Below are 23585 nucleotides of genomic sequence, written 5' to 3'. Positions count from 1 at the left end.
ATACATTTAAATCAGGTGGGATTCATAAAGGGGCGAGAGGCGAGGGACAATACGCTAAAAACATTGACATTGGTGGAATATGCCCAGAGACGCTCCATCCCATCCTGCCTGTTGGCAGTGGATGCCGAAAAAGCATTTGACAGGGTGGGATGGAGCTTTCTCAAGGAGACATTAAAGCAGTGGGGGATTGGTCCCCTACTGCTGGATAAAATAATGGCCCTTTATCATAATCCAGTGGCTAGAATACGGGCAAATGGGGAGTTATCGGATTTAGTATATGTCACCAATGGAACTTGTCAAGGATGTCCATTATCCCCAATCTTATATATATTAGTTATGGAACACCTCTTAATATCGATTCGGAAGAATAATGATATTAAAGGCATTAAGGTTGGGGAGATAGACTATAAAATGTCAGCATATGCAGATGACTTGTTATTGTACATCACAAATCCGTTGGTGACAATACCAAATCTAATAGCAGAATTTAAAAGATTTGGAGACCTGAGTAATTTCAAAGTGAATTATAATAAATCTTTAAATATTTCTCTGCCTAATTCTCTGGTTGAGCTTCTAAAAAAAAACTTTTCATTTAAATGGCAGGAAGAGGCAATTGGATATCTTGGAACTTTTATCCCTAGAGAGATGAATAGGATACAGGAATTTAACTATCTCCCATTAATACGTAAAATAACAAAGACACTACTACTTTATGACAAAGGGACCTTTTCCTGGATGGGAAGGATAAATATTGTAAAAATGGATATACTGCCCAAAACTATTTATATATTTCAGACGATACCTACATATCCCTCAAGAAACTTAGTGAATCAAATTCGTAAGGTTATAGGAAGTTTTATTTGGGCAAAAAAGAGCGCTAGAATAAATAGGAAAACACTATATAGATTAAAAAAAGACGGGGGACTGGCTCTCCCAGATATTTCGTTGTATCTCAGATCAATATTTATAACCAGGATTGTGGATTGGTTCCATAATATGGATTACAAACAATGGGTAAAATTGGAGGAAGAAGTCACAGACATAAAACTGAAATCATTATCTTGGATTAAGAGGGAATGTAGACCCCGGGAGGGGGATATGCCCTCCTTGGTCGTGTCAACCTTGAAAGTATGGGACGACTTGATAAAAAGGGGGATAGGATCTACATTGAGAGGCCCAATGACCCCCCCTTTAGCAATCCAGAATTCCCACTTGCATTTAAAACCAAGACCTTTCTAAAATGGCAGAGGAGGGATGATATGAGGATAGTGGAAACAATGGAGGAAAATAAACTCCCCCCATTGGAGGCCCTTGGTACCGAACATAGAAAGAAATGGATTCAATATGGGCAACTCCAGCAATATATTTTATCTCTGATGAAGGAGTCCATATTGAATAGACCACTTTTAGGGTTAGAAAAATTGCAAGTTAGACTTACCGGTAACTTGTTTTCCAATAGGCTTTCAGGACAGCACCCGAGAGATCATGGCTCCTCCTCCCACAGGAAACACCTCATCAATTAGGTCTTTAAATTGGAATCCTCCACGTTGCCTCATCAGTTGTTTGTAGAGAACTCCAGCCCCAGCTGCAACACATAAGTGACAGTTATATCATAGTATTACAGCATTAGCCTAAACAAAGGGCGGGTTACTGCTGTCCTGAAAGCCTATTGGAAAACAAGTTACCGGTAAGTCTAACTTGCAATTTTCCAAATCGTCTTTCAGGACAGCACCCGAGAGGATAATCGAGACTTACTCCATTTAGGGTGGGACAACAGCCTGTAAGACTTTCCTTCCAAAAGCCTGGTCCCCAGCCGTCATGAGATCTAACCTATAATGACGGGCAAAGGTTGTCAGACTTGTCCAAGTAGCTGCCTTACAGATTTGTTCGGGGGTGGCGCCAGCTTTTTCTGCCCAACTCACCGCGGAAGCTCTTGTAGAATGAGCCCGGACATTTAATGGACTCTCCAGACCTGTAAGGGAATAGGCTTCTGAGATAGCCATTCTTAACCATCTGGCAATGGTTGCTCTAGAAGCTTGTCTTCCTTTTTTATTACCGGAAAATAAAACAAACAGAGCATCTGAACATCTAAAGTCTTTAGTGTTTTCCAAGTAACTCAAGACTGCTCTTTTAACATCCAGGGTATGGAATTCTTCTTCCTTCTTACCCGATGGATTAGAACAAAAGGTAGGAAGTATTATTTCCTGAGTTCGATTCTGGATCGAAGCGACCTTCGGCAAAAAATTAGGATCCGTCTTCAGAACAATTCGGTCTGAAAAAATGAAAAAGAAAGGCTCCCTGATTGATAAGGCTTGCAGCTCACTGACTCTTCGAGCTGTTGTAACAGCCACTAAAAACACTGTTTTCAAAGTAATAAATTTCAGGGAGGCTAAATTAATGGGTTCAAAAGGTTCCTTGGTCAGGGCCTGTAGAACAACCGATAAGTCCCATGCTGGACAGCTTTTGATTACCACTGGTCTAGACCTGGTAAGAGCTTTGAAGAATCTTATTACTAGGGGTTCTGATGAAATGGATTTTTCCAGGAATACCCCCAGCGCAGCAACCTGAACTTTGAGGGTGCTGACCGCTAAGCCCTTGTCCGCCCCTTCTTGCAGAAACTCAAGCACAGAAGAAATTTGTTTTGGAGATCTGTCAGATGCTGTGCACCAGGAGTTGAAGATTTTCCAGACTTTGGAATAGATTGCTCTTGTAACCTTCTTTCTACTAGACAGAAGGGTAGCTACCAACCTATCCGAGAAACCTTTCCTCTTCAAGAGCTGCTCCTCAGTAGCCAGGCCGTGAGCTTTAGTTTTGCTACTTCCTGGTGAAATAGAGGACCTTGTAACAGAAGGTCTTTTCTTAACGGAAGGTGCCAGTAAGGTTCTTGTTGCATCTGGAGAAGGGATGAAAACCAAGGCCTTTTTGGCCAGAAAGGAGTGATGAGAATCACTGTTGTCCCCTCCTTCCTGATTTTCGCTATGACCCGAGGGATAAGCTGAAACGGGGGGAATGCGTAACAGAGGTGAAACTTCCAATCTTGTGCCAGAGCATCCACTCCCAGTGATGTCTCGTTCCTGTCCAGGGAGAAGAAGCGAGACATTTGCGAGTTTTCCTGGGTGGCAAAGAGATCCACTCTTGGGCGCCCCCATTTCTGCACTATTAACTGGAAGACTTCTGGATTCAATTGCCACTCTGCTTCTAAAATCTGGTTCCTGCTTAGGAAATCCGCCACTCTGTTTAGGGTCCCTTTTAAATGGACCGCGGATAAGGATAGAGTATGGAGCTCTGCCCAACTCAGAATGCCTTTTGCCAAACTCTGCAGAACCTTGCTTCTGGTTCCCCCTTGTCTGTTTATGTAAGCCACCGCCGTGGCGTTGTCTGACAGGATCTGAGTATGTTGCCCCTGGACTTCTTTCGCAAAGGTCAGTAAGGCCATTTCTATAGCTTTTAGTTCCCTCCAATTTGAGGACCTCAGGGCATCTCTTGTGTCCCACGAGCCCTGGGCCCACCGGCCGCTCATATGAGCCCCCCAACCCCAGGAACTGGCATCTGTTGTCAACCTCACCTGAGTTGGGAAGGACCATAACAGCCCCTCTGAGTACCTTGTCTGGTTCTTCCACCACCACAGACTTCTTTTTACTGAAGTAGGGATCTTCACTAATGAATCTAGTGAATCCTGCTGGTGATTCCAGGTTTTTAACAGGAAACTTTGCAGAGGTCTGAAATGGAGCTTTGCCCACTGGATGGCCGGAATGGAAGAGGTCAGGGTTCCCAATGCTGACATAACCTTCCTGATGGACAGAACTTGATTGGACTGTAGCAATGACACTACTTGAATCAACTTTTTCTGTTTTTCCTCTGGAAGAAAAATTTTTTGTTCTAAAGAGTTGATACGGAAACCCAGGAATAACACTTCCTGTGAGGGAATCAGATTTGATTTTTGAAGGTTTAAAATCCACCCCATGGATTCTAGATGAACACGGGCTCTGAGCAAGTTTTCTTGAAGACCTTCTCTGGTCTGGGCAAAAAACAGCAGGTCGTCCAGATAAGGAATAACTGAGATCCCCTCTAGACGCAGAGGCGCCAGAGCTTCGGCCATTATTTTCGTGAAGACCCTTGGGGATGATGACAGACCAAACGGGAGTGCTCTGAATTGCAGATGTACCACCTTCTTCCCTTCTTTCAGTGCTAACCTCAGATATTTCTGCGATCTGGCGGCAATAGGAATGTGGAGGTAGGCATCTTGTAAATCTATTGATGCCATATAGCACCCTTGGTACAGGAGGTTTCTTACTGAAAATATTGAATCCATCCGAAACCTTCTGTATTCTACCGATTTGTTCAGCATTTTGAGATTCAGGATAAGACGGAACTTTCCTGAAGGTTTCTGAACCAGAAAGACATGTGAGTAGAACCCCTGGAAGAACTCCCCTGCTGGGACCGGAACAATGACTCTCTGATTTTTCAGTTCCTGAATTAAGGACTTCATGGCGAGAGCCTTGACTGCGTCCCTTGGGACGTTTGTCACCAGGAATCTTCTTGGAGGTTCTTCCGTGAATTCTATCACATACCCCTGGGAGAGCATCTTTACAACGAATTGATTTGAGGAAAAGGCTCTCCACTGAGGAAGAAACTCCTGTAGTCTTCCCCCGACCTTGACAGAGTCATTGTGGTTTTGCGGAGGCCGCAGGAGGATTGAAGAGCACTCCACCCCTACCTTTGGGCTTCTGAGAAGACCATGACTTCCTCTTGCCCTGCATTTTCCCTTCCTGGTGACCTTTTTGGGGCCAAAAGAAACGCTTACGGGTTTGCACCTGTTTCTTCCTAACTGGAAACGACTTTTTCTTATCTGCCGTTCGGTCAAGAATGGACTCCAGCTCTGAACCAAATAGCAGATCACCCGCAAACGGAATACCACACAATCTATTTTTAGATGCAGCATCTCCTGGCCACGTCTTCAGCCATAAGGCCCTTCTGGCAGAATTTGTCAAAGCTGCTGACCTTGCTGACATGCGGATAGATTCCGCAGACGCATCTGCAATATATGATATTGCTGCCGACAGGGTTGAAAAAGAGTCTAGAATCTCCTGTTTTGAGGAATCTGCTATGACATGGGCTTTCAACTGGTTAACCCAGTGATCTAAGTTCCTTGCAACACAGGTTGTTGCCATTGCTGGTTTCAGATTGTGCATTACTGATTGCCAGGTTCTTTTAAGAAGCAGGTCCATCCTTTTGTCTATGGGCTCCTTCAGAGTGCCCATATCCTCAAAGGCTAGGTCCGTAGACTTAGAGACCTGGGAAAAGGCAGAGTCCAATTTTGGAACCTTATTCCATATAGAATCTGGATTTTCTTCAAATGGAAATCTTTTCTTGTGAGCCCGGGAAAAGAAAGGCTTTTTCTCAGGTTCCAGCCACTCTTTTTTAATCATATCAGTGATAACTGAATGGACTGGAAAAGAACGACCTTTTGAATCTCCTAAACCAGCATACATGCGGTCATGCAGGGAGAGTTCCTTCTTTTCCTCTTCTATCCCCAAAGTGGCATGGATTACCTTCAGGAGTCCTCCCACCTCTTCTAGTGACAATTTGTATTTAGAAGTGGTATCTGATTCATTTTCCTCCTCCTCAGAATCTGTATCATCTGGAGCGAGGGAAACGGACCTTTGAGAAGCGTCCTGGGATATTGGACCCCCAAAAATTATTTGAGAACCGCTCTGGGGTTCTGAAGATGGCTGCGGAACCAGAGGATCCCTAGAGGGACCTGGCTCCTCTCTTAGGTTTGACCTAAAAGCTTGAAAGGTGGCCCGGAGCTCATCCTTTATTGTTGACACTAAGTCGCCACAAACGGATGGAGTCTCCTCTTTGACCAAATTTGTAATGCACTCTGCACAAAGCGTTTTGGTCCAAGCATCGCCTAATTTTTCTTTGCAAACAGGGCACCTTTTCTTGACTGGTTGGGCAGAACCTTTGGCCTGGACAAACAGAAAAGAGACAAGCAACCACGCTTAAAAGGCTGTAATACAGCGCAAATAATACACCCAGGTGCACTAAGGAAGAAACCTCTCATTTCCATGTGCCCAGCAAGCCACCACCACCTAATCCCCTGTTGTAGGGCAGATATCTAAATCTAGCCACTGCAACATACCTTCTGAGAGGGGGGTGGGGGGGGGTGGTGGGGGGAAGGGGGGGAAAGGGTGAGTAACCCCCCCACAGGAGAAAACGGCCCAGGGTAATAGAGGACACAGTCCCTTACCTTAGCCTTGCTGGCGCCTTGGCTTGCCCCCTTCTCCGCTGCATCGCTATCCATAGCTGTCTGCGGTGCGTGGTAGAACGACCGGTTCCAGATTCGAAAACGCCGCTGCGCTGACCTGGAACCGGAAATAAGGCGCCAGGTGACCCTGCCCTCTCCCACTGCGCTTTGCGCCGGAAATGACGCACGCGCCGACCCGGAAGTGCTGCCTGGACGTGGCTGAAGCGCTCTTCTGCCACCAGCAACATGGCGGCCGCCACCGCTCGTTCCCTCTGTAAAAGGGAACAGAGGACGGCCACCTGTAGGCCAAAAAAAAATTTTTAGACAGCACCCCCGGACGTACAGGCTCTCCCCGAGCACGGAAGAGGGAGAGGGAGCCCACGGGACCATCCATATAAGAGGCAAGTGGGAGGCTCACTCTCCTAGCCTAAAAAGACCTATCAGGTGAGAACCTGTGTCTCCCAGGATAACCTGAGAGATCATGGCTCCCACCAGAGGTGTTCCTCCAGCTGGAGGAAACACAAAAAACAACTGATGAGGCAACGTGGAGGATTCCAATTTAAAGACCTAATTGATGAGGTGTTTCCTGTGGGAGGAGGAGCCATGATCTCTCGGGTGCTGTCCTGAAAGACGATTTGGAAAAATATTGTTACAGAAACATAGACCCTCACATACTTTATCTGTTGTGTATAAATATTTAATTTCAGAAAATAATGAGGAAGGGCTACAGTACATAAAAAAATGGGAGGAAGAATTAGGGAAAGCTATCCCTAGAGCTAAATGGGAAAAAGCAATTATAGTAACACATAAATTATCAATTTCTTCTAGGCATCAAGAAAGAAACTATAAAATACTAGCCAGATGGTATAAATGCCCAGTAGATATGAACAAAATAAGTTCAGATAATACAGATAGATGTTGGAGATGTGAAGGAGCAAGAGGCACAATGTCGCATATCTGGTATTTCTGTCCAGAAATTCAATCATTCTGGGAAAAGGTATTTAAAATATATAGGGCTACAACGGGGGCAAAGATACAACCAGATATATATGTGGCGATATTGTCAATGATCCCTGGATCGATAAAAAATATAAAAAAGGGAACCCTGAAGTACTATTTAACTGCGGCACGTTATAGCTAGAAAATGGAAAAATAAAATAGCTCCCTCCACAGAAGAGTGGGAATGTGAAATGGGCGTGATGCGATCCTTAGAGAAGAGGATGATATTGGAGGGAGAAAGATGACTACTTATAGGAAGTTTGTGGGAAGAGTTTAGAGCCTCGCCGATGTAGGGGAAAGAAAAATTGGGATATGGATAGAGCATATATTGTGATGAATAGATGGAGGAAGTGGGATAATTCTTTTGAATTGGAAGAGGTTTTTTTTTTTTTTTTTTGTTTTTTTTTTCCTTTCCTTCTCTTTTTTCTTTTCTTGTGGTTCTTTGGTCATTTGAGTGGTGATGTGTAAGAGGAGTGTTTGAGTGTATATGATGGGTATGGTGGGAGGGTATTGGGATAGTAGCGTGTTACAGATATAGGGGTCATGCTAAGATAGGGTAATGAATTATATTCAGTAATGTATGCCAATGGTACTAATAAAGATCGTAGGGTTATATAAAATGATTTGAATATTAATTGTGAGTAAGACCCAATACACCCTTTTTTTTTTTTGAAAATGTATGTATGTGTACATGTTTTTTTTAAAAAAATTTTTGTAAAAATGTTTGATAAATAAAGATTGTAAAAAAAAAAAAAAAAAACGCATTCGAAAAATTGCTGCACAAATACTGTGCGAGATAAAAAGTTGCAATGACCGCCATTGTATTCTCTAGGGTCTTTGCTAAAAAAACATATATAATGTTTGGGGGTTCTATGTAATTTTCTAGCAAAAAAATTATGATTTTTACATGTAGGAGAGAAATGTCAGAATTGGCCTGGTAGGCAAGTGGTTAACAACCAATGAATAACCAGTTTTTAAGGAGCCAGCACCCAACACTGTCCTTAAACAGCTAGTCACGCATAGAGACTGTAATGCAACGCATTAAACATGCACTTTTTTGCTTTTTTTTTTAAAGGCACAGTGCATTTTAGAAGCACTTCAGTATGGAAGAAGCTGCACTGCAGTGTGAAAGCAGCCTTATAATTTTCTGGATGGAGAAGAAAGCCTTTATTTTGCCGCATCATTCTCCACACAGATAACTTCTACTTTAAACAAAAAATCTGTACGTTTAATGGAAAAACAAACCTACAGCCACAAGTGTATCTTCACTTCACTGAGCCACAGCTATGGCAGTGGCAAAGACAGGGTTAATCATGTTAATCACTTGACCCACAACCATTCAAGGAGAACACACATAGTTCCAGCTATGATGGCTTTGTGTTTTATTTACAGCCATACAAATTTTACTGGACTTGTAATTAAAAGATTATAGCAAATGCAAACCCACCCATTTAAAAGTCAGCTTGAAAATGGGCACTGGCAAAGAAATCAATATCTACAGTTGTGCTCATAAGTTTACATACCCTGGAAGAATTTATGATTTATTGGCCATTTTTCAGACAATATGAATAACACAAAAAATTTCTTTCACTCACGGTTAGTGTTTAGCTGAAGCCATTTATTATCAAACAACTGTTTACTCTTTTTAAATCATAATGACAACAGAAACTACCCAAATGACCCTGATCAAAAGTTTACATACCCTGGTGATTTTGGCCTGATAACATGTACACAAAGGGGTTTGAATGGCTATTAAAGGTAACCATCCTCACCTGTGATCTGTTTGCTTGTAATTGGTGTGTGTATATAAAAGGTCAATGAGTTTCTGGACTCCTGACAGACCCTTGCATCTTTCATCCAGTGCTGCACTGACATTTCTGGATTCTGAGTCATGGGAAAAGCAAAAGAATTGTCAAAGGATCTGCAGTAAAAGGTAGTTGAACGGTATAAAACAGGAAAGGGATATAAAAGGATATCCAAGAAATTGAGAATGCCAATCAGCAGTGTTCAAACTCTAATCAAGAAGTGGAAAATCAGGGGTTTTGTTGAAACCAAACCATAGTCAGGTAGACCGACTAAAATTTCAGCCACAACTGCCAGGAAAATTGTTCGGAATGCAAAGAAAAACCCACAAATAACTTCAGGTGAAATACAGGACTCTGAAAACATGTGGTGTGGCTGTTTTAAGATGCACAATAAGGAGGCACTTGAAGAAAGATGGGCTGCATGGTCGAGTCGCCCAAAGAAAGCCATTATTACGCAAATGCCACAAAGTATCCTACTTACAATACGCCAAACAGCACAGAGGCAAGCTTCAAACCTTCTGGCACAAAGACATTTGGAGTGATAAGACCAAATTGAGCTTTTTGGCAACAACCATAAATGCTACGTTTGGAGAGGAGTTAACAAGGCCTATGATGAAAGGCACACCATTCCTACTGTGAAACATGGAGGGGGATCACTGCTGTTTTGGGGACGTGTGAGCTACAAAAGGCACAGAAAATTTGGTCAAAATCGATGGAAAGATGAATGCAGTATGTTATCAAAAAATACTGGAAGAACATTCTCATTCATAAGTCAGGAAGCTGCGTATGGGACGTCTCCTGATCTCAATATCATTGAGCCACTCTGGGGAGATCTCAAAAGTGCAGTTCATGCAAGACAGCCCAAGAATTAACAGGAACTGGAGGCTTTTTGCTAAGAGGAATGGGCAGCTTTACCATCTGAGAAGATAAAGAGCCTCATCCACAAATACCACAAAAGACTTCATGCTGTCATTGATGTTAAAGGGGGCAATACATGGTATTAGGAACTGGGGTATTTAAACTTTTGATCAGGGTCATTTGGGTAGTTCCTGTTGTCATGATTTAAAGAGTAAACACAGTTGATTGATAATAAAAGGCTTCAGCCAAACACTAACCATGAGTGAAAGAAATGTTTTTGTGTTATCATTCATATTCTCTGAAAAATGGCCAAGAAATCATAAATTCTGCCAGGGTATGTAAACTTATGAGCACAACTGTATATGGCAAAATAATGTTTTCTTTTATATAAATGGGTAATGTGGAATTGTACTTTGCTCAATAAAACTGGAGAGAACCTTCACAGACAAAACTAGAGGTTCACATTAAATGGATAAACAATTGATTTGTTACATAGCTGTTCTTTTCCAATCATTTTTTTTATTAAGGTTATAAATCAAACAGATATAATATTGTACAATACAGTATATAGAAGTACTGGTACATAATAACATTATTGACATACAGAATTGGTCATTAAGGAACCAGTGTAACACTATTTTGGGCTATGACTATAATTCTAAAGAACAGAAGATACATCCTCCGCCAGAGGAACTGCATGACCGGGGAAACGCTCATCTAAGACGAGGGGTCATCTAAGCCATAAAACAATCATCGTAGCCTGCCATTAGGGGGAGTGGGACCAATGGAGGTCAACCAGCGGTCCTACATCACTCCTGAAACTACCAAAGGGTTTAATAAGTAGGAAAAAAGAGGAAAGGGGAAAGAAAAGGAAGGAGAAATGGATAAAGGAAGAAGAAAGGGGAAAGAACCAGCAAGCTTCTTCTGGGGCACTAAGAGGTTAGCCTCAGAGCTAACAAGGCTGTCCCTGTCAGGTAGGCGATCCAGGGGTCCCAGTTTTTTCAAATTGGGGAAGCTTGTCCTGCAAAATGGTAGAGGTGTTTGTTTGACATTATCCAGGACAACATGTTTATTAAGAGGTTAAAAGATAGCACTGGGGATTTTCAGGATCTTGCAATCATTATTCTAGCTACTGTAGAAATTAAAGCAATTAGGCATTGAGTGGGTCTCGGGGCTCCCCCAACAGGGTATCCGAGGAGTACCTGTTGCAGGGACTTAGTCAGGTTGATCTCTTTGAGAGAATAGAAAAAATTGTAGATTCAGATCCAGACTCTACGAGCTTTTGGGCACATCCACCACATGTGAAAAGCGGTTTCCTCTTGGTCATACCCTCGAAAGCACAGTGGGGAGGCTCCCGGCGCCCATTGGGCAATTCTAGAAGGGACCATGTATCATCACATTAGTACTTTGTACCTCTATTAGGGAGGTGTTTATAACTGATTTTGCAGCTCCTTGTGCCAGTCTATGCCACTCTGCAGGGTCCAAGACCTCCCCTATATCCTGTTCCTATTTTTCCATATAAGGAAGTTTGTCATCTGTGGAGGTCAGAATGCTGTAAACCTTAGATATATACCTCAAACAGGCGTCAAAGCGTTTACACTAGCATAGAATACACAGGTATTCCACTAGCATTGTTGTAGATAAGTCGGAAACCCTTTTCAGTGAAGAGATAAAGTGGGCTTGTTACTTACCTGTTCATAGTAAAACTCTCTCCTTTCAACCTCATTTTCAGCTTCATTTAATGTTAGACACCACTGAAATTCAGCAGCTTTAGACAATCGAAGGACTTCTGATAGATCACGACCTTCACCTGGCTTTTCTAAAGAAAAATAGACATCGCTGAATGAGAATTGAGAATTTTTGGGAAGTTCATAATTTTTTTCCCACACCCTATTGCACACTCATCAATACAATGCTGCAAAAAAGTATTTGCCCCCTTTCTGATTTTTTTATTTTGTATATTTGTCACACCTAAATGACCCAAATCATCAAACTAATTTTATTATTACACAAAGATGACCAGAGTAAATACAAAATTCAGTTTTTAAATGATGGTTTCATTTATTAAGGCAAAAAAGCTTTCCAAACGTGCCTTTTTTTGTGAAAAAGTAATTGTCCCCTAAACCTAATAACCCTTGGCGGCAACAAATGCAATCAAGCGTTTGTGATAACTGGCAATGAGTCTTTAACGTTGCTGTGGAGCAATTTTGTCCCACTCTTCTTTGCAGAATTGTTTTAAATCAGCCACACTAGAGGGTTTTCCAGCATGAACGGCCTGTGTAAGGTCATGCTACAGCATCTCAATTGGATTTAAGTCCGAACTTTGACTAGGCCATTCCAAAACTGAAATTTTGCTTTAAACTAAATAAGCTTGCGAGCAAACCAAACTAATGACTCAGAACCTTCTTAATTGATACAGCTGCTAGCACTGATCACAATCGCATAAGTGCATAAATATATAAAAACAAATAAAATGTTGCGCTATATTTAGATTACCAATGTGATATGACACATATAAAATGCATAAAAATCTTAGAGCAAACCGTGCATGACATTAAACATTATAACATATATTATATAAAATGTCCATTGTGCTGGCAAATTAAAACAATAACAGATGAAAAGTGCCACACTATATTGAAGTAACCAATGTGATATGACACATATAAATAAAGTGCATGAATGACTTAGTGCAAAACAATATCATACATATTAAATAATAAAAAAAAAATGTCCATTGTGCCGGCAAAGCAAAATCCTGTGATGGTGCTCCAAAGTTGACAACAAACTTGTGTTCCCCCCCGTGTGAATCTGCTGACCTCATGGCCTTTGCCTGCACACCTAAGTTTGGTCAAAAAACACCTGTGAACCACCCCTGGGTTTTATTATCATTTTGCACTAAGTCATTCATGCACTTTATTTATATGTGTCATACCACATTGGTTACGTCAATATAGTGCAACACTTTTTATCTGTTATTGTTTTAATTTGCCAGCACAATGGACTTTTTTTCTTTTATTGTTTTATATGTTTGATATTATTCAAGTTTTGCAAGTCCTTCATGCACTAAATTTTGCTTTGTTTGAACCATTTGGAGGTGGACTTGCTGTTGTGTTTCGGATCATTGTCCTGCTGCATAACCCAAGTGCACTTGAGCTTGAGGTCTCGAACTGATGGCCGAACATTCTCCTTTAGGATTTTCTGGTAGAGCTCGGAATTCATGGTTCCATCAATTATGGTAAGTCGTCCAGGTGCTGAAGCTGCAAAGCATCCCCAGACTATCACACTACCACCAGGTCTGACTGTTGGTATGATGTTCTTGTTATGAAATGCTGTATTAATTTTATGCCAGATGTAACAGGAGGCACACCTTCCAAAAAGTAAATTTTTTGTCTCATCAGTCCACAGAATATTTGCCTAAAAGTCTTGGGGATAATCGAGATGTTTTTTGATAAATGTGAGATGAGCCTTTGTGTTCTTTTTGGGCAGCAGTGGCTTTGCCTTGGAACTCTCCCATGGATGCCATTTTTGCCCAGTCTCTTTCTTATTTATGAATCATGAACATTGATCTTACCTGAGGCAAGTGAGGCCTGCAGTTATTTAGCTGATGTTCTGGGTTCTTTTATAACCTCCTGGATGAGTCGTTGTCATGCTCTTGGAGTAATTTTTGTAGGCCGGCCATTCCTGGGAAGGTTCACCACTGTTCCAAGTTATCTTCATTTGTGGATAATGGCTCTCCCCGTGGTTCACTGGAGTTCCAAAGCCTTAGAAATGCATTTGAAACCCTTCCTAGACTGATACTTGTTTGTTTCTAATCTGTTATTGATTTTTTTTTAGATTGTGGCATGATGTGTGTTTTTTTATGCTCAGTTAACATTCTTCACTTTCTCAGACAGCTTCTATTTATGTGATTTCTTGATTCAACAGGTCTGACAGTATTTAGGCCTGGGTGCAGGAAGTGAAATTTAACTCAGCTTTCCAAAAAATTGTGGTTAATCACAGTTTATTCATGATTCATTATGGGAGGGGACAATTACTTTTTCACATAGGGCCAGGCAAGTTTGAAAAACTTTTTTCCCTTAATAAATGAAATACCAATTTAAAAAGTGCATCTTGGATTTACTCGGGTTATGTTTGTGTAATATAAAATATTAAAATTTGTTTGATGATCTGAATCATTTATGTGTGAGAAATATGCACAAAAAAAAAATAAGAAGAGGGCAAATACTTTTTCACAGCACTGTAACTAGTGTATTGGAATTTTAGTTAAACTGATTCTGACGCAAAATGATTGATCCCTCCTAAAATTTTTTAGTTTCTAATTCATAATGCAGGCTGTTTATCTGTAATGTCTTTGGGGAATAAACATCCCATGTTGGTGTGTGGAGCAGGTGTCAATAGCATGCCCATGCCAGGCAAGTCAGTGGAACAAAGTGGTGCCAGAACTTGTTCCTGTACTGGGTTCCCCTGTGGGACTTGATTCGCCAGGACACTGGTACTTAAATCACATCCTGGGAGAGAACTGACAAATCTGTGACAGTTGGGAGGTATGGCTTTTCTGACATCTCGCACCCCCCCACCCCCCTTCCCACAAAGATGGCAGAACGCTAGGGGCCCAGTCGCAAGTGCAACCTTTTTGGGACCCTGGTAGTTCCGCCCTGGGAAACAATATTCCTTGCTATAACTAAAATTCCAAAAGCCACTATGTTTCAAATGCAAACTATATCCCAACAGATGACCTTTATTTTTATAAAATTTTGGTACAAGAGCAAACCCATGACATTTGAAGGGAGCTTCTATAATCCCTGCTCAGTAGCCATTCAAAGCCCACTGAACCCATTAAAAGCCACACTGTTATCCCCATTGACCCCCAATACATTGAGCTGAAATGGCAAAATTTCAGTGAAGTGAAAACTCTTATCCTACCTTTTTTTTTTAATTTGTGGTTGCCCATATCATTTAGGTAAGAATGAGTAAACAAAAAAAACTAAATTCTATTTTTTTTCGCTTACTTCCCAGAAACATCCTGTAGTACAACTAAAAAACAAAAAAAGAATTGAACTTTAAGTAAAAAGCAGAAAAAAATAAACAGAGGGACCACGATAATGAATGCAATTTGCTGTATGGGTAAGCCTAAGATTTTTGGGCCCTTTCATACAGACAGCACTGGTTCCAGTCAGCAGAGGACCCATAAACAGATCTCCTGCTGAATTGGGGCAAAACAGAATTGAGATCACTTTTGTGAGAGTACTTATCATCGGCGATATTCTTGTGACATCTATTCAGTTTTTTCCTCCACCTTTAGCAGGCTATCGTTGGGTATATGGACAGGTGGATATGAACAGATGTGCATCCATTTACATCATTTTACCTTCCAACCATTACGCGTAGGTCCAAAAACTAGAAAAGGATGCAAAAAAACTTTACCTTTTTTCTTTTTTTAAATCGAAACCTAGATAGACTTGGATGTAACTGGATAAAAATGGATGCACATTTGTTTACAGTTGCTGGCTCACAGACTTATGCCCCGTAGACACGATCGGACATTGATCGGACATTCCGACAACAAAATCCATGGATTTTTTCCGACGGATGTTGGCTCAAACTTGTTTTGCATACACACGGTCACACAAAGTTGTCGGCATTTCCGATCGCCAAGAACCTGGTGACGTACACCACGTACGACGAGACTAAAAAAGGCCAGGTCAGAACCAAGCGCGGCACCCTTTGGGCTCCTTTTGCTAATCTCGTGTTAGTAAAAGTTTGGTGAGAGACGATTCGCGCTTTTTCAGACTCGTGGTTTTCAGATCGTTTTCTGCTGTTCAGTTTGTGCTTGTGGGTTTGTATCTGCTCTTCAGTGTGTGCAGCAAGTGACTCTTGTCATTCTGTTCTTGTTCGTTCGTTACCGTTTTTCAGGTCGCTCTTCACAGGCCTTGCTGTTCTTCAGTGCGTTCTGACACTCTGTTTTGAGCAGCCGACCGTTTTCTAGCCATGTTGCGTATACGTACTCCTCGTAGAGTTCGTGCTGTGCGGAGGCTTGGTGTTGGGGTCCTGACCTTGACACAGGCCCAGTCCATGAACTGGGTGGGGAGGAGTTCATGGACCAAGAATTGGTTGCTTCAGCGTGACCAGTTCTGTCATATGCCTTTGCTCCGTGAGATCCGTGAGAATAATTCTGATGATTTCAGGAACTTTCTCCGGATGACGGACCCCATATTTCACCGTTTGTTGGCTTTGCTGAACCCCTATATCAGCAGGCAGGATACCTGCATGAGGCAAGCCATCACTCTGGAGCAGAGGCTCGTCGCCACCCTGCGGTACTTGGCGACGGGGAGAAGCCTGCAGGACTTGAAGTTCTCGACAGGCATCTCCCCCCAGGCTCTAGGGATCATTATCCCAGAGACCTGTTCTGCCATCATCCAGGTCCTGCAGGAGGAGTATATTAAGGTGAGATTTTTATCCTGTAACATCACATTTTATTGTTTATTGTTTTTTAATGTTTGCTAATATATTGTATTTCTTCCTCATTCCCTAATTACCATGATTGTAATATGCTGTGAATGTCCCCTTTGTCCTCATGCATGCTGGATTTTTATGTAATTATTTTTGTTGTCCTTCATACATAATTGCCTTCACTTACCTCCCCAGCATGGTCTACAGGCCCTATATTCACCTCATGTAGTCACTTAACAATGTATTTTGTCAGCTCCATAGTAGTGCTTTACCCCAAACACCCCCTAAAATGTTTTTAAATGTGATTTGTGCTTTAAATTCAGGCAGAGTGCCAGAGGCTTTTTTGGGGTCCCCAAATAATTTTTAACCCTCCCCCCCCAAATGCTAAGTCAGCTGATAACAATTCTCTATCTATCCTCAATCATCTATCTGCTGACTTTGCCAAACCCATACACACTATACCCATCTCTTTTGTGGTCAGATTTATGGATGAATTCCCCAAAGCATGTAGTGCAAGGGCCTGCCTGAAATGGTACTGTTTCAAGTTTCTGTATACTATTATTATCTTGATAGGTAATAGCAGAATGTCCAAATGTGCTCAAATGTGTACAATGTGTATTTATATCTTTGTATTATGACACTTCTTACCTGTCCAGTGGGCTCCCAATAGTGTAACTAAGGAGGAGCTGTTCAAAGTAATACCCATTATTTAGGCATTCATCTCTCAATGAAGTGGAGAGGGTTACCTGTCCAAGAGTCCCCCCCCCCCCATAATGTTAGAAATGGCCCATGAGAGGGGGAGGGGGAATCTGATAGGTGTACCCTATACTTTGGTCTTTAACCACTTGAGCCCCGTACCATTATGCTGCCTAAGGACCAGAGGTCTTTTTCCAATTTGGCACTGCGTCGCTTTAACTGCTAATTGCGCGGTCATGCAATGCTGTACCCAAACGAAATTTGCGTCCTTTTCTTCCCACAAATAGAGCTTTCTTTTGATGGTATTTGATCACCTCTGCGGTTTTTATTTTTTGCGCTATAAACGGAAAAAGACCGAAAATTTTGAAAAAAAATGATATTTTCTACTTTTTGTTATAAAAAAAATCCAATAAACTAAATTTTAGTCATACATTTAGGCCAAAATGTATTCGGCCACATGTCTTTGGTAAAAAAAATGTCAATAAGCGTATATTTATTGGTTTGCGCAAAAGTTATAGCGTCTACAAACTAGGGTACATTTTCTGGAATTTACACAGCTTTTAGTTTATGACTGCCTATGTCATTCCTTGAGGTGCTAAAATGGCAGGGCAGTACAAAACCCCCACAAATGACCCCATTTTGGAAAGTAGACACCCCAAGGAAATTGCTGAGAGGCATGTTGAACCCATTGAATATTTATTTTTTTTGTCCCAAGTGATTGAAAAATGACAAAAAAAAAAATATTTACAAAAAGTTGTCACTAAATGATATATTGCTCACACAGGCCATGGGCCTATGTGGAATTGCACCCCAAAATACATTCAGCTGCTTCTCCTGAGTATGGGGATACCACATGTGTGGGACTTTTTGGGAGCCTAGCCGCGTACGGGGCCCCGAAAACCAATCACCGCCTTCAGGATTTCTAAGGGTGTAAATTTTTGCTTTCACTCTTCACTGCCTATCACAGTTTCGGAGGCCATGGAATGCCCAGGTGGCACAAAACCCCCCAAAATGACCCCATTTTGGAAAGTAGACACCCCAAGCTATTTGCTGAGAGGCATATTGAGTCCATGGAATATTTTATATTTTGACACAAGTTGCGGGAAAGTGACTTTTTTTTTTTTTTTTTTTTTTCATAAAGTTGTCACTAAATGATATATTGCTCACACAGGCCATGGGCATATGTGGAATTGCACCCCAAAATACATTTAGCTGCTTCTCCTGAGTATGGGGATACCACATGTGTGGGACTTTTTGGGAGCCTAGCCGCGTACGGGACCCCGAAAACCAATCACTGCCTTCAGGATTTCTAAGGGTGAAAATTTTTGATTTCACTCTTTACTGCCTATCACAGTTTCGGAGGCCATGGAATGCCCAGGTGGCATAAAACCCCCCCAAATGACCCCATTTTGGAAAGTAGACACCCCAAGCTATTTGCTGAGAGGCATGGTGAGTATTTTGCAGCTCTCATTTGTTTTTGAAAATGAAGAAAGACAAGAAAAATCATTTTTTTTTTCTTTTTTCAATTTTCAAAACTTTGTGACAAAAAGTGAGGTCTGCAAAATACTCACTATACCTCTCAGCAAATAGCTTGGGGTGTCTACTTTCCAAAATGGGGTCATTTGGGGGGGTTTTGTGCCACCTGGGCATTCCATGGCCTCCGAAACTGTGATAGGCAGTGAAGAGTGAAATCAAAAATTCACGCCCTTAGAAAGCCTGAAGGCGGTGCTTGGTTTTCGGGGTCCCGTACGCGGCTAGGCTCCCAAAAAGTCTCACACATGTGGTATCCCCGTACTCAGGAGAAGCAGCAGAATGTATTTTGGGGTGTAATTTCACATATTCCCATGGCATGTTTGAGCAATATATCATTTAGTGACAACTTTGTGCAAAAAAAAAAAAAAAAAAATTTGTCTCTTTCCCGCAACTTGTGTCGCAATATAAAATATTCCATGGACTCGACATGCCTCTCAGCAAATAGCTTGGGGTGTCTACTTTCCAAAATGGGGTCATTTGGGGGGGTTTTGAACTGTCCTGGCATTTTATGCACAACATTTAGAAGCTTATGTCACACATCACCCACTCTTCTAACCACTTGAAGACAAAGCCCTTTCTGACACTTATTGTTTACATGAAAAAGTTTTTTTTTTTTGCAAAAAAATTACTTTGAACCCCCAAACATTATATATTTTTTTAAAGCAAATGCCCTACAGATTAAAATGGTGGGTGTTTCATTTTTTTTTTTCACACAGTAATTGCGCAGCGATTTTTCTAACGCATTTTTTGGGGAAAAAACACACTTTTTTAAATTTTAATGCACTAAAACACACTATATTGCCCAAATGTTTGATGAAATAAAAAAGATGATCTTAGGCCGAGTACATGGATACCAAACATGACATGCTTTAAAATTGCGCACAAACGTGCAGTGGCAACAAAATAAATACATGTTTAAAAGCCTTCAAAAGCCTTTACAGGTTACCACTTTAGATTTACAGAGGAGGTCTACTGGAAAAATTACTGCACTCGATCTGGCCTTCGCGGTGATACCTCACATGCATGGTGCAATTGCTGTTTACATATGACGCCAGACCGCCGCTTGCGTTCGCCTTAGCGCGAGAGCAGGGGGCGACAGGGGTGCTTTTTTTTTTTTTTTTTTTTTTTCTTTATTATTTTTTTGCTTTTTTAATCTTACTTTTAAACTGTTCCTTTCATATTTTTTTTTTTAATCATTTTTATTGTTATCTCGGGGAATGTAAATATCCCCTATGATAGCAATAGGTAGTGACAGGTACTCTTTTTTGAAAAAATTGTGGTCTATTAGACCCTAGATCTCTCCTCTGCCCTCAAAGCATCTGACCACACCAAGATCGGTGTGATAAAATGCTTCCCCAATTTCCCAATGGCGCTATTTACATCCGGCGAAATCTAAGTCATGAAATACTCGTAGCTTCCGGTTTCTTAGGCCATAGAGATGTTTGGAGCCACTCTGGTCTCTGATCAGCTCTATGGTCAGCTGGCTGAATCACCGGCTGCATTCTCAGGTTCCCTGTTGAGACAGGAGAGCCAGAGAAAAACACGGAAGACGGTGGGGGTGGGGGGGGCATTCCCTCCCCAGGGCTTGTAAAGGCAGTCTAGAGGCTAATTAGCCGCTAGGATTGCTTTTACATGAAAGACGACCGCTGGCTGAAAAGAATGATACCAAGATGATACCTAAACCTGCAAGCATCATTCTGGTATAACCACTCAAAGTCGTGAATGGCGTACCTGAAGACAAAAAAATGGTTAACAATGGTTAACAATAAAGCACAGTAAACAGTAAAGTATAAATAATTACACACCTGAAAAACAAACATGATAAAACATAATAACAATAACAATAACAATAAAACATTGCAGAATAGAATACAGTAAAAAAGAGCAGAACAATAGAGAGAGAGAATAGAGAGAGAGAGAACAATAAAACGACAACTATTTTTTTTTTATTTCATATTTTTTTTTTTTTTTTACACTTTTTTTGTAACTAACTTTTATAACGGTAACCGGTTCCAGGTTCGGGTCTCTCAAAATGCGATGGCATCTTGGGAGACCCTGTGAAAGTGTGCCTAGTCTGTGCAATGCTGTACTCTACGCTAATACTCAACTAGTGAATGGTAGCGTTCAAAACATTCACCAATGCAAAGACCAGGATTGTCAGGACAGGAGGGACAATAATAGCGGGTGTCACGCCTATATCCGCGCTTGCTGCAGACACAACATCTTTTTTGGGGGGTTCGCTGGGTAGGGGTACTCGGGAGGACATAAAGAAAATGCCTCTCATGCAGCCGACTGCATTTGGTTGGGGATGTGAATGGGGGAAGTATGGGCGCTGCAGAAGCGGTGGGTTCCCAATTAGGATTGGCGAATGCAGCAGGAAGGGCATTATGGGCACGACGGGCCTGTGTTTGTCTTTTTGGTGGCAGCGGGACACTACTTGTGCTTGCCACCTCACCAGCTTGAACTGCACTTATGGGACTCGCCACGTCACCACGTGTTACTGCAGTGCTGGTTTGACTACGACCGGGGTGTACTAGGCCGCTGGCGCTTGCCAGTTCCCCAAAACGCTACCAAAAAACTGTTAGCGATCGCAGGGATCAGGCCTGACTCTGCGAACGCTGCAGTTATGCGTTTAGTGTTTTGTAAGTGACAGTGATCAATCGATACTGCACTTGGGTGGGCTGGGCCGGGCGGAGGGGCAAAACACAGGTGCTAGCAGGTATCTGGGCTGATCCCGCTAACACTGCGTTTTTGGGAACCCTAAACTGCTGGTGACGCTAGTATAGATCTGATCGGATCAGATATTGATCCGTTCAGATACTATACCACTAAGGGAGGTGTACGGTGCGTGCGTGGGTGTTAGCGGTACTGGCGCTAACCTGACGCTGCCTGGGGCTGGTGCTTGCCAGTTCACCAAAACGCTACAAAAAAAACTGTTAGCGATCGCAGGGATCAGGCCTGACTCTGCGAACGCTGCAGTTATGCGTTTAGTGTTCTGTAAGTGACAGTGATCGATCGATACTGCACTTGGGTGCGCTGGGCTGGGCCGGGCGGAGGGGCAAAACGCAGGTGCTAGCAGGTATCTGGGCTGATCCCGCTAACACTGCGTTTTTGGGAACCCTAAACTGCTGGTGACGCTAGTATAGATCTGATCGGATCAGATATTGATCCGTTCAGATACTATACCACTAAGGGAGGTGTACGGTGCGTGCGTGGGTGTTAGCGGTACTGGCGCTAACCTGACGCTGCCTGGGGCTGGTGCTTGCCAGTTCACCAAAATGCTACCAAAAAAACTGTTAGCAATCGCAGGGATCAGGCCTGACTCTGCGAACGCTGCAGTTATGCGTTTAGTGCCTTGTAAGTGACAGTGATCGATCGATACTGCACTTGGGTGGGCTGGGCGGAGGGGCAAAACGCAGGTGCTAGCAGGTATCTGGGCTGATCCCGCTAACACTGCGTTTTTGGGAACCCTAAACTGCTGGGGACGCTAGTATAGATCTGATCGGATCAGATATTGATCCGATCAGATACTATACCACTAAGGGAGGCGCATGCTGTGTGCGTGGGTGTTAGCGGTACTGGCGCTAATCTGACGCTGCCTGGGGCGACGCATATCACCGCCGGGCGATCGGGGGGCTAAACCTTTATTCGGTAATAAACGGCGGGTGCCCTGACACTATAAAAAAAAAAAAAACTAACCAGCGTCAACCGTAACGGTTATACAGTGATCAGTGGTGAAAGGGTTAACTAGGGGGCAATCAAGGGGTTAAAACATTTATTAGGTAGTATATGGGGGTCCCTGACGCTATAAAACGCTGACGGCGAACCTAAATATTTACCTCACTAACTAGCGTCACCAGCGACACTAATACAGCGATCAGAAAAATGATCGCTTAGCGACACTGGTGACAGGGGGTGATCAAGGGGTTAAAACTTTATTAGGGGGGGTTAGGGGGGTACCCTAGACCTACAGGGGGGTAACAGTAACTGTGCTAACACAGTAACTGTCACAAACTGACACAGCAGTAATCAGAAAAAAAAAAAAAAAAAAAAAACTGCTGGTGTCAGTTTGTGACAGGGGGGGGGGGTGATTGGGGGGGGATCGGGGGGCGATCGGGGGGGGGATCGGGGTGTAATGTGTGCCTGGCATGTTCTACTGTGTGTGTGTGTGTTGGTGCACTCACTCACATGTCGTCTCTCCTCGGGCCGGAACGGAAACTACCGACCCGAGGGGAGATTACATCACTTCCTTTGCTGCTGTTTAGCATACAGCAGCAAAGGAGTGTTCCCATTGGCCGGCGGCGATCGCGAGGGGGGGGCCACGAACGGATGGCCTCCCCCTCGTCTCTGATCGCTGGGGGACAGAACGGGACCGCCTCGGGCGGCGGGGGGGTCCGATCGGACCCCCCACCCGCGGAAGGCAAATCACGTACCCTGTACGTGATTTTGCCTGTCCGTGCCGCCTTGCCGACGTACATCGGCGTGAGGCGGTCGTCAAGTGGTTAAAAACTCCCTCAAATAAATGTTATGTTGATGTTGGCCAAGAATGTTTGTGTCTAATCTGCTTTCCCTGTTTATGTGTAAAATGATTCAATTTTGTTTTTGTTTGACTCCACAGTTTCCTTCCACGCCACAGGAATGGCAGACTGTGGCCTCCCACTTTGCCCAGCGGTGGGACTTTCCTAACTGCGGAGGGGCAATTGATGGGAAACACGTCCACATCATCCCACCACCCAACTCGGGGTCGTACTACTATAATTATAAGGGGTTCAATAGTATTGTGATGTTGGCGGTGGTGTCGGCTACTTATGAGTTCCTGTATGTGGATGTGGGGAAGAATGGCCGGATGTCCGATGGTGGAGTCATCGCCCAGACGGAGTTCTACAGGCGTCTCCAGAATGGCAGCTTGGACTTGCCACCTCCAGAAGACAATGTGGAAGGACTCCCATTCGTCTGCATTGCAGATGAAGCGTTTGCACTGGGGGACCATC

The 23585-nt window shown here is 42.8% G+C and overlaps 1 protein-coding gene across 1 annotated transcript in view; it reads right to left on the bottom strand.

Moving 5' to 3' along the window:
- ZFYVE26 (zinc finger FYVE-type containing 26) overlaps nucleotides 1-23585 on the bottom strand; it is a gene marked incomplete in the record, with an annotated part of 1901467 nt that overhangs the window by 538553 nt on the left and 1339329 nt on the right. The window contains 1 exon segment of the mRNA XM_073610828.1: nucleotides 11604-11731. Coding sequence (XP_073466929.1) covers nucleotides 11604-11731 — 128 coding nt within the window.

The sequence above is a fragment of the Aquarana catesbeiana genome, linkage group LG13 (assembly GCF_042186555.1).
Source record: "Aquarana catesbeiana isolate 2022-GZ linkage group LG13, ASM4218655v1, whole genome shotgun sequence".
Classification (NCBI taxonomy): domain Eukaryota; kingdom Metazoa; phylum Chordata; class Amphibia; order Anura; family Ranidae; genus Aquarana; species Aquarana catesbeiana.
This window is presented reverse-complemented; position numbering and strand designations above follow the sequence as displayed.